This window comes from Panthera onca, chromosome B3 (genome assembly GCF_046562875.1).
Source record: "Panthera onca isolate mPanOnc1 chromosome B3, mPanOnc1 haplotype 2, whole genome shotgun sequence".
Classification (NCBI taxonomy): domain Eukaryota; kingdom Metazoa; phylum Chordata; class Mammalia; order Carnivora; family Felidae; genus Panthera; species Panthera onca.
Window position 1 is genome coordinate 17,486,400 of NC_138344.1, and position 17,206 is coordinate 17,503,605.

Consider the following 17,206-nt stretch of genomic DNA (forward strand, 5'->3'; position numbering starts at 1 on the left):
TTAACCAACTGAGCCGCCCTGTCACCCCTGGAATTGTTTTCTTAACATCATTTTTGGATTGTTCTCTGCTAGTAGGTAGAAGTACTGATAGTTCCTGGCATGCTGTCAGGGTATGATTCCTAAGTCCTTAATGAACTGGGACAGGGTACAGGCAGAAGGGAGGCTTTTGGGAGAGGTCTGGAGAAAATGGTAACTAGAAAGACTGGAAACCAGTGATTTGCTAAGTGCCACTGAGTGAATAAGAGAGAAAGAGTCCATCTGAGTATTGCCATTTCAGTGATGGCCACTGAGCAATCACTACTGCTCAATGATTTAAAGTAAAGTGTGTGCTCGCTTCGGCAGCACATATACTAAAATTGGAAGGATACAGAGAAGATTAGTATGGCCCCTGCACAAGGATGACATGCAAATTCGTGAAGCGTTCCATATTTAAATAAATAAATAAATAAAGTGTGAGGGTTAGAGCACCTAGTTCGTTGTTCTCCTGCAGGCAGAAGGCAGATAGAAAGGAAGATGAGGCAGAGTACATGAGCTTAAAGGAGGCACTACTTCTGGGAACCCTGGGTTCTCATTCCAGGCACGTCTCCTATGTTGAAGTAAGGGCCCTGATGGGGAAGGAGTGGGACTCAGAGCTTTGGGATGGGGGGACCTGGGTACTGCAGGTAAGAAGCTTGGGCCTCCACCTTACCCCACACCTGCAGAAGTGACCCATTCCCACTGCTGGAATATAGAGCCCCCTCTTGCCTCCTGTAAGAAGACGATGCAGAAGGCACATATGAGGCAGGTGCCTGCCAGAACAATGCTTGCTCTTTAGGGTTGACCACCACCTTCTTCTTGGCCCCCAGGTCTATACTAAGGAGAAATCTGAGCAAACCTGATGGGTCTGTGTAGGAAGGTGAGGAGTTTTACCCCAAACGTGTTACAGGTCCTGGCTGCCAGCAGGGACAAGCCGGGTGCTGGGTCAGGAGCAGCTGGAAAGCTGGGTCAGGGGAAGTCTATTGGTGTAGGGGCACTCTCCTGTGGCAAGAGCCCTGGGTGACTGTGCCAGTATGCTGCTGGGCTGGCCCACATTAAATAAAGTAGAGATGTCAGGAGGATGGGGGCAGCTTGGGGGAAGGGAACAAAATAGCAAAAGTGGGCTGACACTAGAAACCCACCAGACTGGCCACGTTACTTGGAGGCCTTGTGGACATTCCTGTCCCAGACTATGAATCTGGAGTTCTCTCTTGTCCAGCAAGAAAGTGGATGCAGAATTGAATATGAGAGAGGCTAATGTCTGGGAGGAGACAAGAGTCCCGAGCACGGGTTTCGTCTCTGTATTTATTAAGCACTCAAGATCTTACACACGTGGTGAACATGAAGAAAACAAGATCTTATACATGTGGTGAATGTGAAGAAGACAATCAGATAGTAATCATTAACTTGTGTAAGAAGCAAAGGCTCTGGGGGGCAAGTGGTGTTTGTGATCATGGTACATTGGTGCCAGATGAAAAGTAATTTCCTGCAGGTGATATAACAAGTTTCTCATGATCCCGTTACAATATCTTGCTAACTAACCTTGGGCGTTTTTGCCCCATGGTGGTGGCTTTCAGTCCTAAGCTTTTTTCTAACCGATTTATGTAAGTAAAAGAATTCTTGAATTTATTTCCCCACACATTCCATCTACCAAAGTGACAAAGCACACATGGGTGAGGGACAAGGCATCGTTGGCTGTCTTCTGTAGAAAGATGGACAAACATTAGGAGAGGATTTAGAACTGGCTTCTCTGGTGGGGATGAGCAGTAATGTTCAACCTTTACCATGCATTAAAATCAACCGGAGGGCTTGTCAGAATACAGAGAATTTGAGTCAGGATGTCTGGGTTTGGGGCTAGAGAATGTACATTTCTAGAAAGTTCCTAGGTGATGCTGCTAGTGCTAATCCAGGCACCACTGACATACCGTGGATACAGGCCAAGCGGAGGGCAGGTGGCAGCCTTGTAAGTTTCAGAAGCATGTTGAGTACAATTATACAGTGAGCCGCAACGTTGGAATGGCAAGCTGGGGTAGGGGAGATGACCTAAGGGATCTACAGAGATGATTCATAGAACACAGTGTTCCTAGGGGAAAGATAAATGGGGCTGCTGACAAAAACATCACTAATAAATACCTAATCAAAACCACCCCTACACTAAGTCATCACCCAATCTTCTTATGATAAGTCATAGCCTAATTTCCAGGCCTGAGTCAGTTCTCAGACCCAGAACCCATCCAGTGAAGAATGTACCTAGCAAACTCCATGGCAACCAAATACAGTTGTGTTCCATTGGGTCTCCCCCCAAGGGATGACAGCCGTTCGTACTGGAGAAAGGGGAACACCACTTCTTTCCAAAGTGGTTGAGTACCCAACTCCAAACTACCATTGATATTCAGGGACCCAAAGCACCCTCTTGGCTCTCCTGTTAGAGTAGGGACATACGGTGGTCATGTCATAAACAGAGGCCTGAATCAAGACACAACAGGCTCAGAAGAACAATCTGGGATGGAGTCATACATTTGAGGGTCATTGACATGTTGTTGGTATTTAAAGCCACAAGACTGGATTGGAGACAAAGAGAAGTCTTGCTGAGTGATTGGTGGTTGCCAACAAGAACAGGAAGCATACTCAGGGGCATTGAGAAAAGACAGCAGCCTTCCCAAAGCCTCTGCACTCCCCAGACCCCGAGTCCATGAGGAAACGGGCTGTGTCTCCCTCTGCAAAGTGTCCCCTGGGCCCAGCCTCCAACACAGAAAAGGGGCTCCATAACTAGCTTCTGAATAATCTGATCTTGGCCACCACTAATGAACTCCATGGAAAATGTGTTTTTAAGGGCAGTAATAGCAAACGTGCTGTTCCTCTTTGATGGGAGATACTTCTTTTTTTAGTTCTTAGGATGAAATGTGAGTCTTATTTCTCTTGGGAAGATTAACCAGGGGAGGTCTTACTGCCATGTGGGGCCCTTCCCAAGTTCATTTGTAGTGTAAATGACATGACTTTCCAAATTAAGAGAGGGAGGTGATGCAGGTTAAGTTACTGCACATTTTTTTCATATGCCAAATGCTATTTTTGCATCTTTTAAAAAGGCAGCCTATACCCCAATAAACACCTGCTGTGCTCCTATGAAACAGTGAGAAACAAATAATCAGCCTTCTTGAAATAGCCAGAGAGCCGCGACAGAGTGGGGAACACTGGGCTCCAAGAGGAGCGGCTGGATTCAAATAGCTTTATTTTTTTAATTTTTTAAGATGTTTATTTATTTTTGACAGAGAGAGAGACAGAGCATGAGCAGGGAGGGGCAGAGAGAGAAGGAGACAAAGAATCCGAAGCAGGCTCCAGGCTCTGAGCTGTCAGCACAGAGCCTGATGCAGGGCTCGAACTCACAGACCCCGAGATCATGACCTGAGCTGAAGTCAGACACTCAACCAACTGAGCCACCCAGGCTCCCTGTAAAATAGTTTTTTTTAAGTGAAGTAGGACATAAAGACGCTGTGTCCTGAATGACTTTATATGCTCTTATTTAGTCCTTGTAGCAGTCCTGTGAGAGAGGAGTTATCCTCCTTCCAAATGAAGAGACGGAGTCTGGAAGGTTCAAGGATAGTCCATGCCTGCTCACCTCCCCCTTAGCCCCATTCAGCTGTGGACTCTGCTGAGCTGTCATCTGCCTTGACCCTCTGGGTCCTGGGCATGTCTCCCTGGCCTTCCTGACACAGAAACTTCTGTGTGATTCCTGGAATGGGGATGACCAATGAGGATGACCCAGGAGGATGACCCATATTTTCTGGGTGTGCACCAGGCAGAGTGAGACAAGCTTCACACAGTATAAGAGGCAGTCTAGGGGGTTGGGTAGGAGGAGTAGGGAGGGCTCTAATCCTGCTACTTTTTACTTGCGTGGCTTTGGGGAAGTTGAATGCTCTGTGGCTCAGTGTCTTCATCATTAGAATAGAGTTGCTCGTACCTACTTCATAGGTTGCTGTGCTGATGATGTGAGTTAATCTGCATAAAGCCCTCAGAACCATACCTGGTATATGGTAAGGGCTGTGCTTGTCCAACCTGGAGGCTCTCCATGTGTTATTTTGTCTGCATTGTTACATGGATAAGCAAATGGGCTTAGAGAGGTGGTTGTGCCCAAGGTCGTGCTGATAGTAAGGGCCAGGATGCGAAGCAGCTCCGTCTAGTCTATACCACTGTGCCCAGCTCAGATCCACTGCATTTCCCTTGCCCCATGTGGATCATTTGCTACCTAGCCAAACCTGCAGGGGGCTGGTATGCCTCCCAGACCAGACTTGGGTGTGTAGGAAATAACAACAGATTTGCTTTGTTTTAAAGATCACAACCTGATTTCTATTTAGGGCTCCAATTTCCATCAGGGTGATGAAAACTCAATCTCTATCAGTTCAAGGTTCTATCCTTCCTTGGGGCCACACTAGAATTGTTGAGGACTTATACAATGCCAAGGCACTGAGGTGGGGGCTGTCTGACCTTGTGTCACCTGTCTGTGCTGGCAGCCACCAGCTTTCCACTTCATCCCATAGAGCCTTTGGTCTTCATCCACGTAGGCAGAGGCTGGGACAGTGGACCACCATGGACAGTTGAGCAGGTTGTCCACTGCATAAACATACCTGGATGATGGGATAAGTAGGATTGAAATCCAGCCTGTGGTGTGCTTGCTGGGCTGTGGGTGTAGGTGCAGGACCACTTCCATCCTGAGAAAGGGATACCTTTTTCTTTGTACTGAGGAACTACCAACTGGCCAGGCCATGTACCTCTGGCTTTTTCACCTTTTTTCTTTTTTATTAAAAAAATTTAAAAACATTTATTCATTTTTGAGAGACAGAGACACAGAGTGTGAGTGGCGAAGGGGTAGAGAGAGAGGGAAACACAGAATCCAAAGCAGGATCCAGGATCTGAGCTGTCAGCACAGAGCCCAACGTGGGGCTCGAACTCATGAACCATGAGATCACGAACTGAGCTGAGGTCAGATGCTTAACCAACTTAGCCGCCCAGGCGCCCCTCATTTGCCTTCTTCTAATGTTTACAAAAGGCGTCTTCAAGCTGGTGGGGGCTCTGCTGGAGTCATCCCTTCTCTGTCTCAATGGCTCCCTCAGGTCCTCTGCTACTTCCGAGTGGTGCTCTGGCTCCTGGCCTCACTCACGTGGGGGGTGGGCTCCTGTGAAAGGCTTTCCAGGTCATGGCTGCAGCCTGTCCCCTCAGGCCTGCCATCCCCAGCAAGGGTGCACCTGGGGAGTTGGGCACAAGGCCTCTGCTCTTGGAGCTCACAATATAGCTGGGGTTTTGCTGTCTCCCTGGGATGCTGCCCAGAAGGGGTACAAGGCTCCCCTCTGTAGAAGCTCTCTAGAAATTACCGTGCTTTCCTGACTCCCCTCCATCTCTCCTCCCCATCCTCGCCTTAAGGGATCTTTTCTTGTCCCCTGGGAACCCCAACTTTCCTCAGCGTCCTCCTCTTCCATCTCAGGATTTCCTCCCTGGTTTTTACCTAGTCAGGTGTCTTCTTCAAGCCTTTAAAACTTGCCAGGAAAGGGCACCTCGGTGGCTCAGTTGGTTAAGGGTCCCACTCTTGGTTTCGGCTCAGGTCATGATCTCACATTCATGGGTTCAATCCTTGCCAGCGTAGAGCCTGCTTGGGATTCTCTCTCTCGGTCTATCTCTCTGCCCCTCCCCTACTCTTGCAAGGTCACTTTCTCTCTCTCAAAATAAAATAAATAAACTTAAAAAAAAAAAACTTAAAAAAATAAAACGTGCCATGAAAACATTTCTGTTTTGGCTTTTTGCCTCCCCTCAAGCAATGGAGTGGGGGTGGGACGAACCATTTGAGGGAAATTCATTAATGTCCCTTCCCCAATTGTCCCCCCAAGCTTAGGAGGCCCATGTGTCCTGGGGCATGCTGTTCCATGTCTTCCAAGTAGAGAAAAGACCTGCTATTCCCATTCCCCAAGCCCTATGCAAGCTTCCCTGTTTCTAAGGCTCTCCATGAAACTCTGCACTCTGCTTCCCGTCCACAGCACCTCTCACGGAGACTGGAGGAGGGGACCTTTGCCTGAAGGGGCCCTGGAGCCGCTTTCTGAGTTCTCCATCCTCACGCAGCGCCCCCTATCGGGAGACTGGGGAAATTCCCGCTCTCCTTGAAGGCGCTCTGCGAACTAGAATTTTGTTTTTTTCTTTTTTAAAGTTTGTTTGCTTGTTTATTGAGAGACAGAGAGAGAGAGAGAGAGAGAGAGAGAGAGAGAGAGAGCGCAAGCGAGGGAGGGCAGAGAGAAGGAGAGACAGAATCCTAAGCAGGCTCCATGCCATCAGTGCACAGCTCCATGCGTGGCTCAAACTCACAAACTGCCGAGATCATGACCTGAGCCGGGATCAGGAGTCCGGCGCTCAACCGACTGGGCCACTCAGGCGCCCCAGAATTTTGCTTTTCACAATGGCTGTGTTTAACAACTGGCTCACAAAATTCCTGAAAATTTAACAATTGGCTCTCACAAGCCGGTAGGAGCTGTCCCCAGCACACCACTGCCAAGCCCCAGTGACTCCAGGTTCCGCAATGGGAGGCACCAGCAGGAGATGGGAACGCGGGAAGAGAGGTTTGGGTTTTTCTTCACCTGCTCCCTCCTGGGATGCATTCAGCTCCTGCTCCTCTAGGGGGCCCCCTTCCGGAGCTCCAGGCTCCTCCAGGCTCAGCCAACACTTTCCCCTCCTTCTGTCCCTTGGGCGCTAAGGGCTTCTTGGCTTCTAGCTCTTGCTAATTCTGATACTTCTGCATCCCATCCACCCCTTTGTAGTCTCATTACATCCCATTAGCCATTCCCTTCCCTTTGAATATGCTCCTCTGTTTCCTGGCCGGACCTTGCCCGCTCAGGTCTGCTCCTGTGGTCACAACTTCTGATACTTCTGTTCCCAAATTTAGGAACTGTGTGTCCTCAGGCAAGTCTCTCAACTTCTCTGAGCTACAGTTTTGTGAGAATTAAGTGTGATGCATCAGGACATTATTTTGAGAGATTAACCAGTGGTACTTTTTCTTTTCTCTTGCTATTTCCTCGTGCCCTATGACTCCTTCCCAAACTGGGCTCCTGTACCCAATAGCAGCCATTTCTCAAGGACAGGATTTAGAGCAGAAGTAGGGAGAAAGTTTTGACTTTCAAAATGTAAGACCCTGAAGGGCATCGGGGCAAGGAAAACCTAATGGGTAAAGAGCAAAACATCAAGGCCCACCAGTCCCTGAGAAGGTCTCCTACCCTGCCTGGCCAGGAGAGGTGGGCCAGCAGAACCCCGGGTATCCTGGCAAGTTGAAGAATTGAAAATATATGGCTGTGTGCTGAGTTCAGGCAACTGTGCGAGCCACCCCGAAGTGCCCTGGTGTCCCAGTGTGGTCCAGGAAAGATGCTCATACTGATGAGATCCCCAGACAGGTCTGGGCAATGACATCATAGCAGCTGTGTGGCCTGACAAGCAAAGGAGAAGTGTGATGTGCACCTGGGTGAAAGAGAGAAGGATGAACAATGATAGCATTGGTCCAGAGTCCCTGCCCCATGTCTTGGCCCTCCCTTCTCCCTCAACTTAGCCTTGGCAGAAAGCGGGGGGATTCTAAATTGAAAGATATTCACTTCTACCTGGGGAAGGGGGTCTGTGATATGGGTGCTCTAGAAAAGCAAAGAGCCACTTCACCCCCATTTGTGGAGACTCATGCCTGTCACAAGGAGAGCCCTGGAAGGTGTCTCAAGGGACTGTCCCTGGACCAATGTGCTGACTAACTCACCTTTCCATGTCATCTGCAAAATATATCCAGCCAGTGGATGACTCTCCAGGCCTCCCCTAAGCACTTCTGTCCCCACCAGTCGAGGGCTACTCCAACCAAAGGCCAGCTGTGTTTGTTCCCGTGCCCCTCAAAACCACTTGTACTGGCTATTGTCGTTTGTAACTTGAATAAGTGTCATGAAAGCTAATGACACACAAGTGTGCAAAAGAGAGCTGTGGTTTCGGTGACAATTAAGTTGAGGTGCGATGTTAGAAAAAAGGCAGCTGTCACATTAGGTGTAGTGGTGACAACTGTATAAAGTTTGGGAAGATAGGAAGTGTCTAGGAAAATTCTGCGCTCGGAGAACTTCAAAATCTCTTTAAGTTCTCACACCAAAAGAATGAAAATGATATCGGAAAGCAGAGACTATGTCCTTTATGGGTAATTTGTATAAGGAGAATGTGAAACTCTAGTCAGCCCATATCAAAAGAAAAGTTTTGGCTGTATGTACATCGAAACACTGGCAAATGAATATGCATTTATGTTTAAGTTAAAATAGAATATTTAATGCACATCTATGTATGTGTAAGTAAATGTGCATATATTAGATTTATAGAGGTATATGTTTTAAATTTTGGTATATTTAATTTTTATTAAATTTATTTTATTATATTTAAATTTTATTAAATGTTTTAAAATAATGTTTTTTTTTTTTACATAGAAAAATAGAAAGGCTCCGATTTCCAGTACTGGGGATGAGAAGTCTCCTATAAGCGACCAGTTCTCTCAGTGGAGACTTCTATATCCTTCCATGGACTCCAGGACACTCGGGTGCTCTAGGTGCGCGTGTCGGGGCAGCGACAGGGACCTCTCTCCGGCATCCCTTCTCCGATCCCTGCCCGGCGAGCGAGCCACCGCCCGCTTTTAAGTGACTGTGGACGACGAGGACTCCTGGTCACCCGGTCCCTGGGCCGGGCGGCCGCGTGGCGCCGCTGTTATTCCGGCAGGGGGCGCCATCCGGCCGCAGTGGTCTCGCCGGGCCGCGCTCTGATTGGCTGGTGGCCGTGGTCCGCGCCCGCTCCCGCCCGCCCCGTCCGCTAAGTGCCCGGGCGCGCCGGCTCCGGCCCCAGTCTGCGGGCCTCCCGGGCAGCGGCGGGGCCGGAGCGGCGCGGAGGAGGGGACAAGACCAGGGCAGGAGGGAACCGGCCGGCAGAGCCCCGTACGCCCAGCAAGATGCTGTCTTGGCGGCTTCACACGGGCCCCGAGAAGGCCGAGCTGCAAGAGCTCAACGCCCGGCTCTACGACTATGTGTGCCGCGTGCGGGAGTTGGAGCGCGAAAACCTGCTCCTGGAGGAGGAGCTGCGCGGCCGGCTCGGGCAGGAGGGCCTGTGGGCCGAGGGGCAGGCCCGCTTCGCCGAGGAGGCGCGCGGCTTGCGGCAGCAGCTGGACGAGCTGAGCTGGGCCACGACTCTGGCCGAGGGCGAGCGCGACGCGCTGCGGCGCGAGCTGTGGGAGCTGCAGCGGCTGGGCGAGGAGGAGCGCGCTGCCCGCGGCCGCCTGGACGCCGAGCTGGGCGCGCAGCGGCGCGAGCTGCAGGAGGCTCTGGGCGCGCGCGCCGCCCTCGAGGCGCTGCTGGGCCGGCTGCAGGCCGAGCGCCGGGGCCTGGAAGCGGCCCACGAGCGCGACGTGCGGGAGCTGCGCGAGCGCGCCGCCCGCCTGACCATGAGCTACCGCGCCCGCGCCGCCGGCCCCGCCGCGTCCCCGCCGCGCCTGCGGGAGGTGCACGACAGCTACGCGCTGCTGGTGGCCGAGTCGTGGCGGGAGACCGTGCAACTGTACGAGGACGAGGTGCGCGAGCTGGAAGAGGCGCTGCGGCGCGGCCAGGAGAGCCGGCGCGAGGCCGAGGAGGAGACGCGGCAGTGCGCGCAGGAGGCGGAGGCGCTGCGGCGCGAGGCGCTCGAGTTGGAGCAGTTGCGCGCGCTGCTGGAGGAAGAGCTGCTGCGGCTGCGGGAGGCGTACGAGCTGCAGGCGGAGGAGCGGCAGGTCCGTGCGCCGGGACCGCCCCACCCCGGACTCTGTGGGTGGTGAGGGAAGGGGAGCGGCGGGGCTCCCCGGACCCGCTGCCTGCGCCCTGGGCGTGGCGTCGCCGACGGGTGGGGCCGGTCCGGAGGTGCCCGAACGGCCCCGGGAGCTGGGCGCGGAAGGGGGACCTCGGGGGTCCCGGCGTCTCACCAGCCGCAGGAGAGGAGCGCGGTGTGTGGGACAGCCGGCTAGTGCTAATGTGGCGGGGCCGTCCGTGCCGTCTAGATAGGTTGTCAGTTTTTTTAGCTCTTGAGATGAGAGGGGGCATCCCGACAAAAGACCCAGTCAGCTCCAGGTTCTCTTTCGATTTCCTGTGCTTCGAGCACCTGATTTACACAAAAGTGAGCCAAGAAACCCCTCCCTCTGACTTCCACAAGTGGCCGCAGAGGTGACAGCTCATTCCTTCTCGGATAGGTCTCAGCGCCGGGAGGTTTCTTAGGCACAGTCAAGCCCTTACCGGGCGCCATTCAAAATGACAGCCCCTTAGGGGTAGGGCACCCTTGGGGGAAAACTTAAATTGTTCCTAAAACGGCTTCTGTTTTGCCAGAGTGATTTCCCTGGAGGAGGCAGCTGGTTTGGCTCTCTGGGCCACTCGCCCTGTTTGTTCTTGGGAGGGGCAGGAACCTTCATGCAGAAAGGAGCTTAAATCAGAGATGTTTTTCCCACCACACAAGCGGGCCATCAGATCGCTGGGTAGTGTAAGGGTTGTGGAAACGTGCTGGTCCCTGTGGCAGGATGTTATTACAAGTGCAGGGTAATATAAACAGTTACTATTTCGGAGAGGCAAAGCCCAAACCTCTGACACTGATCGGGTGACACCTGTGACTGATTATTGTGTGTCCATCCAGTCCAGCACCGGGGTTGGCCCTGGTCCTGCCTCGTCTAGGCCAGAATTGAAAATACTCCCAAATCGTATTATCCTTAGTTCTCAGGAGGGCAGTTGACAATAACATCCACAGAAATTCAGAACTATTTTAAGGGGATAATTTGGGGTTGAAGATTTGGGTAGAGTGATTTTGTGCCCCCCTTTTTTTTTAAAGTTAAAAGTAAATGAAACATGATGGTTGTGGCATAGCGGACCATGGTGATGTGACAGGTGTCCACAGTCAGCAAATATCTATTGGCTGCTCGCTCCTAGGTCCTCAGCACTGTGGTGGGGTTTCAGTATTCAAAGAGCTGGAGCCTAGATGGGAAATCCTGTAAAGCAATACAGTACTACATTGTTTGGAATTTATAGTATTTTAAAAAATGTTTGTTTATTTTTGAGAGAGAGAGAGAGCTGGCTGGGGAGGGTCAGAGGGAGAGGGAGACAGAGGATCCAAAACAGGCTCCACGTTGACAGTAGAGAGTCTGAGCTGAGGCTTGAACTCACAAACCATGAGATCATGACCTGATCCTGAGCCGAAGTCAGCCGCTTAACTGACTGAGCCACCCAGACGCCCCTAAATTGCCCGGAACTTAATCTTTTAGGATGTGGGTCTGGTTGAGCCTCCGCCTCATAATTGTCAAAAGCATTCTCCTGGGGTTGTAGGTGGAGCAAAGATAGGGACTGGCTGAAGTCTGTGCTGATTTCCAGAGCTTTCTCTAGACTCCAGAGTGCTTCCCTCTCCAGTGATGACAGCCAGAGATGCTAGTTCCACGGGGCCCCATGCACTGTGTTGCGTGTAAGTTAAAAGTATCTTAGTAGGCTTTCATGGAACTTTTAACCAAAAGGAAGTGCCAGCCAAACTTCCTGTCCACTGAGCCCCTTTTCAGGGAATCTCTGCTCCCACCTCAAGGGCCCGGGCTGCACTGGCACTTTTAGAAACTGCTTCTTTGAGGTGTGTCGTGTGGGCCAAATCCTCACCATTTACTGTAGTCGTAGCTCACTTGGCCCATTCTGGAACATTGAAGCTCTGGTTACAGGGTTCTTTTTTAGCCCAGGACCCTTTTCCCCGTAAATAAATCTTAGTGCAGCCTCAGATAGGAGCAGATAAAAACAGAGCTCTTCTGACTGTGCAGAAGTGGGGACTTGGGATGCACAGTTGGAATCACTGTCCCGCTCTTCCATGCAGAGACCGGGGCCCAGCGAGGATGTGCCTTCCCTGGGGTCACACCTGGCGGGGGCTAGGACCCCACCCTCAATCTGTCCGGGTGATACCTCTGTCGCTGGAATTTACTTCTTTGCCCTAAAAGTAGAGAGCAAGGAATGTCAATGGGCTTGGATTGTTTTCACTTCCAATGTGTGTAGATTTCATTCCTTCCCTATCCCTATTCTGAATCTTTCCCCTGTTAGCTTAAAGCAGCCAGATTTCAAACTGCATTTCCAAAGATTCAACACCAACCATTAGAGTATTTTTTTTTTTAAGTGTAAAGATACCAGGCATTTGTTAAAGAGTAAGTATCAGTGATTTAAGCCCAAACCCTTGATATCTTCAGATTCTATAGATGCTCTGGGGACCCTGAAATGCAATTAAAACCCGATTTAGCTAATATAGTGTAGTACATGTTTCATCACTAAGAGTTAGCCTTTATTAAGTGCTTCTTTTGCGTCAGGTACCACAGGGACCGGGCTTTTCCCACAAATTCACTCTTAGTCCTCACCCCGATCTTATGAGGTGGATACTAAAATCAGCCCCATTTTACAGATGATGAACTGAGGCACAGATGATGAATTAGGTCCACCTAGTTTGTAAGTGGCTAAGCCAGGGTTCTATTCAGGTGCCAGTATCTGAGCAACTAACCACTAAGCCACATCTTTGTTCCCATCCAAGATAAACATTTAACCCGTATTCTCTAACTCAGGGCTAGCCCAGTGGTGCCCAGTTAATCTGAAACTCCTAAAATCCTTTCTGACCCTTCCAGCTGGCTGTTGTTAGGATACTTTTCCTGTCAAATATGTTTCATTTGGCTTTTGTGTTCCATGTGGTTTAATGGGGCCCCTCCCCTACCCCTCCTGGAGGCAGGAGCCTCTGCTCAGCGCCCAGAGAGTCTTCCTGGCTCTGGGCCTCTTGTGCAGCCCAGGAGAACGAGATGCTAGCCAGGACTCTCTTTCTGGGAAAAGTGGTTTTTCCCCTAAGGCCTACATATTAGGCCTTCTCTCTGTTAGGCCTCTCCGTCAGAGTTGCCAGATAGAAGTTTGCTGAACTAGACATCCAAGTCCCCAGCATTTTATACTCACTTAAAGCCTGAGTAATACACCCTGTCTCCCAGTTTGCAGGAAGGAGCTTTGGACAAAAACTTAAGACATTTGTGGTTTATGCCAGCCTTACCCTATAAAGACTGAGATTTTTTGCTTGCAAAACTGAGCTCTTCGCCTTTGGGGCTAACTATAAAAGGCTTCCAAGTCCCCAAAACGTGACTGAATGAGACCTTTCTTTTGATTAGAATAGGAATGGGTTAGCCACCCTGCCTGGGCCTGAATTCTGGCTCTACCACTAACTGTGTCTCTGTTTCCCCATTTGTAAAACAGGGATCATAAAATCCAATTCACTCATTCATCCGAGGGCTATTGAGCACATAATGTGCCAAGCAAGCTTGGTTCTTAAGTACCAGGGATATAGCAGTGAACAAAACAGAGAAAGTCCCTTGACTTCACAGGTCTTGAGGTGGAAGCTGCTCAGTGTTCAGGAGGCGGGCCTGGCTGGGGCAGAGGAAGCAAGGGGAGCGTGGCCTGTTAGGACTTGGGCTTTTGCCCTGAGCTGCATGAGGAGCCACTGGATGGCTCTGAGCAGAGGGGAGTGGTGGTCTGACTGTGTCTGAGTGGAACTGCTCTGGCTGCTGTATAGAACGTAGACCGTGTGGGGCAAGAGTGGGAGCAGAGCAAACTTTTTAGGAGACTGCAATAATAATCAAGGCCGGAGGCACTGGATGCTTGGACCAGAGGCAGGGGTGGGGTGCTGAGAGGCAGCTGCCCTCCAGAGTTGAAGCAGACAGGGTTTGCGGATGGATTGGATGACAGTGGAAGAGAGGGACAGAAATCCCAGTTGATGCCAGTGCTCGTGGACTGAGTAACTGGAAAAAGGGAGCCCTCTTTGCTAGAGGGGGTTGGGGCAGGTGATTTGGCGGATCTGGGTGGGAGATCAGAGTTCACTCTGGATGCCTCTTAGATACCCACCTGGTATTGTAGCATAAAATTATGCGCCTGGAGTTGAGGGTATTGTCTGGACTAGAGCTATAAACACTCTTAGGATTCAATTAACGCTTGTTATTTTGAATACATGCAGGTTTGGGGTCTAAAACAGGTTATCGTGGTATTTAAATCCCTCCAGCTCTAACACTCAAGATCCTGAGTGACTGTGACATTTGCAAGCTCTTCCTATTTTGTTTGTGTGACTTGCTCAGCAAAGAGCGGCTTTGCTGTGGGTAAGAGAACGATTTCTCTGGACACTGTCAGCAGCACGCTTTCCCTGATGCAGAGCTACATTTCATCATCTGTTGTGATGCCATCCAAAAGTTCCCTAAATAGTAACTAAAAAGGTGACCTCTCTCCCCAGCTTTTATAACATTAGGCGGATATGCTTTCGCTTGGTTACTTAGGATCAGCGTGCTGTATGTATCTCATACTCCAGTGCGTCTGGCCTGGCCTGGCCTGGCCCACGGTTTGAAAACCTCTGGCAAGGTAGAAACCAGGTCTGAAGCTTTCTTCAACCAGTAAGATCGGTTACAATTTCTGTGGAGACTGTTAGGAGCCAATAATAAGTCTTAACGTTCCTGCTTCCAAAAGTCAAGTAATTTTCCTTTGACAGTTTAGGAAGGGTTGAATCACATGGAAATACAGTGGGAACTATATTTTTTAACTTACACCCAGTTTGATTTTCTTCCTCGTATTTTGTGGGGGTGCAGAACCATTCTAGAGTGCCCTCTGGGGAGAGAGAGAGAATCTTTGGGCATACCTCTTTGGCCTGGCTGGGGGGGTCCTGACCTCCTCAGGACGTTTGTGGTTGGAGAATCGAGTGCACGTGATATTTTTTTTCTAAGCAAGTTCACAATAATTGAAGTTCTCTATAAAGAATACATTACTACAGATTCTCAAATTTTGAGATTTAGGTTGAATTTCATGTAGTAGGAAGGAGTAATGGCTGTATGTTTATAGCATATTTTAATTCTAACTTATACCTGGGATTATACTCCCTCTAACATGGGAGAACAGATGATTTTAACACCAAGACTTAACTCTAGATGAAGGAATATCCTGGCTAAATTCTGGCAACCTTGTCACTTAAATCCAGACTGGCCAATGGTGTGCTTAGGTGAAGGTCTTTATCTACTTACATGCCAGTTTTCCAGGAGATTCACAGAGATCTACTCTGGGATACTTGCTAGTTCTTAAATTTACTTCTTTGCTTTAAAAGCTAAATAGTTTCAGTTTTTTTGTTTTTAATCACCCTTTATATACCAGGAGAATCTAACAATCATTCGCTGAGCTAGAACTCTTTGGGAGGCAGAATTATTTTCCTGAAGATTGTGCATTGTTTAAAATGGTAGATCCAGTGTGAGATCTTAGTTCATTCTTTGGTTTTATTTACATATTAATTGTGGACCTTTAGCATATCACCAGGTGCCTTTGCTGGAGGGATTACATGGAGAATGGAAATAGATCCCCTCTCCTTCTGGTGTTACAGTTTTTGAATTCCACAAAGATAAATATCTAAAAATGTAGCCAGTTTAGTGAGCTGTATTCAGAAATAATGCTGTTTTCCATTACAAACTGGAAGTTAAAGTATATGGACTCATTCCAGTGTTTAAATATGTGCTCAATTATTCCTCAGAACAACTATAAAATATTATGCAAAAACTACAATTCAGAGTAATGCAAAGCTATAAAATGGCACTGATGGAGCCATTGTATTTATTAACTAAAAGGTATTGTCGATTTAAAATAGCACAACTTGGGGTGCCCGGTGCGGGGCGGGGGGGGAGCTCAGTTGGTTAAGCATCTGACTTCAGCTCAGGTCGTGATCTCACGGTTTGTGAGTTCAAGCCCCGCATCGGGCTCTGTGCTGACAGCTCAGAGCCTGGAGCCTGCTTCGGATTCTGTGTCTCCCTCTTTCTCTCTGCCCCTCCCTTCTTGTGCTCTGTCTCTCAAAAATAAACATTAAAAAAAAAAAAAAAAAAACAACTAAAACCACATCTTGAGGAGGTACTATTATCTTGATCATTTCCAGTCCAACTCACCAGTTGTGTACTGTGCGACATAGAGGGAGTGGGCATTTTTCTAGAGGAGGGGGATGCCCAACGTGGCAGACCAAGCCCGTCAGTGTCTCCCAGCCAGGGGGAGAGAAGGATAGATGTAATCACCAGGTGTGAGTGGAACCAGCATAAGGGCTGCGAGGATGATATGAGCATGTGCAGAGAGAGTGCTTATAACTCTGTGCTACAAGTACAGTCAGAAGATTTATATCCCGTTCTGAATTGACATTTATGCCTAGAAGATATTTCTGTCTCACCAATGTAGCTTTCTCCCCAGATGATTGTAAAGTAGCTTTTCTAGGTGAAACACAGAGCTCTGTCAGTGTACCTGCTTATTGTTGGGGAAATCATGAGTACGGAGAAAATTCTGTTTCACATCTGAGTGACTTCTGTTTTTGATGTTGTAAACCCCCTGCTCTCTGGTCTGGGCTTACTTTCAATAGCATCATCGTAGACTGGTTTGATGTGCTGAGTTTCCTAAGCAGAGATTCTTTAAGAGACTCCTAAGCATTCATTATTATTAGAAAGTAGGAGCAGAGGAGCCAGTGTCCTATCAAAATCGTCCATGTGCAATACAAAACAACTTTCATGTGGGGATGCCTGGGCGGCTCAGTCAGTAAAGCATCTGACTTCAGCTCAGGTCATGATCTCACACCTCGTGAGTTCGAGTCCTGCGTCGGGCTCTGTGCTGACTGCTCAGAACCTGGAGCCTCTTCAGATTCTGTGTCTCCCCCTCTCTCTGCCCCTCCCCTGCTCACTTGCGCATACTCTCCCTCTCTCTCTCAAAAATAAACATTAAAAAAAAATTAAAAAAAACTTTAATGTGGAAGAAATACTGTATTTAAAAGTCAAAATATAAAAATGCCCTGACAATGACTGCATCTTTAAGAAGCCTAGAAGTGTGTGTGTGTGTGTGTGTCTTGAACTGTTGGTACCTTCAGTTTGACCAAGCAAAGCTCTAGTCCTGTGATCTAAAAGCCCTTTGTTCTCTTTAGAGAGTGATTACCTGCCTGGAGGATGAGAAGGCGGCCCTCACCTTGGCCATGGCGGACAGGTTGCGGGACTATCAGGAGCTTGTGCAGGTGAAGACTGGCCTCAGCCGGGAGGTGGCAACATATCGGTAAGGATGTTGTGCAAAGAGGTTGCCTTGGCGAAGCTAGAGATCCCCCGTAGCCTCCAGAGTCCATGAGG

The 17,206-nt window shown here is 49.3% G+C and overlaps 1 protein-coding gene and 1 non-coding gene across 2 annotated transcripts in view; both read left to right on the plus strand.

The window, feature by feature from the left end:
* Positions 1-326: 326 nt before the first annotated feature.
* On the plus strand, positions 327-433 carry LOC132670479 (U6 spliceosomal RNA). Its single transcript, XR_009606716.1, has one exon. It is a non-coding gene; the product is annotated as a U6 spliceosomal RNA (small nuclear RNA).
* An 8,447-nt stretch (positions 434-8,880) lies between these two features.
* Positions 8,881-17,206, plus strand: part of SYNM (synemin) — a 28,605-nt gene continuing 20,279 nt past the window's right edge. The window contains 2 exon segments of the mRNA XM_060617769.3: positions 8,881-9,805; positions 17,011-17,135. Of these exon segments, the coding sequence (XP_060473752.3) occupies positions 8,996-9,805; positions 17,011-17,135 (935 nt within the window). The 5' untranslated portion in view covers positions 8,881-8,995.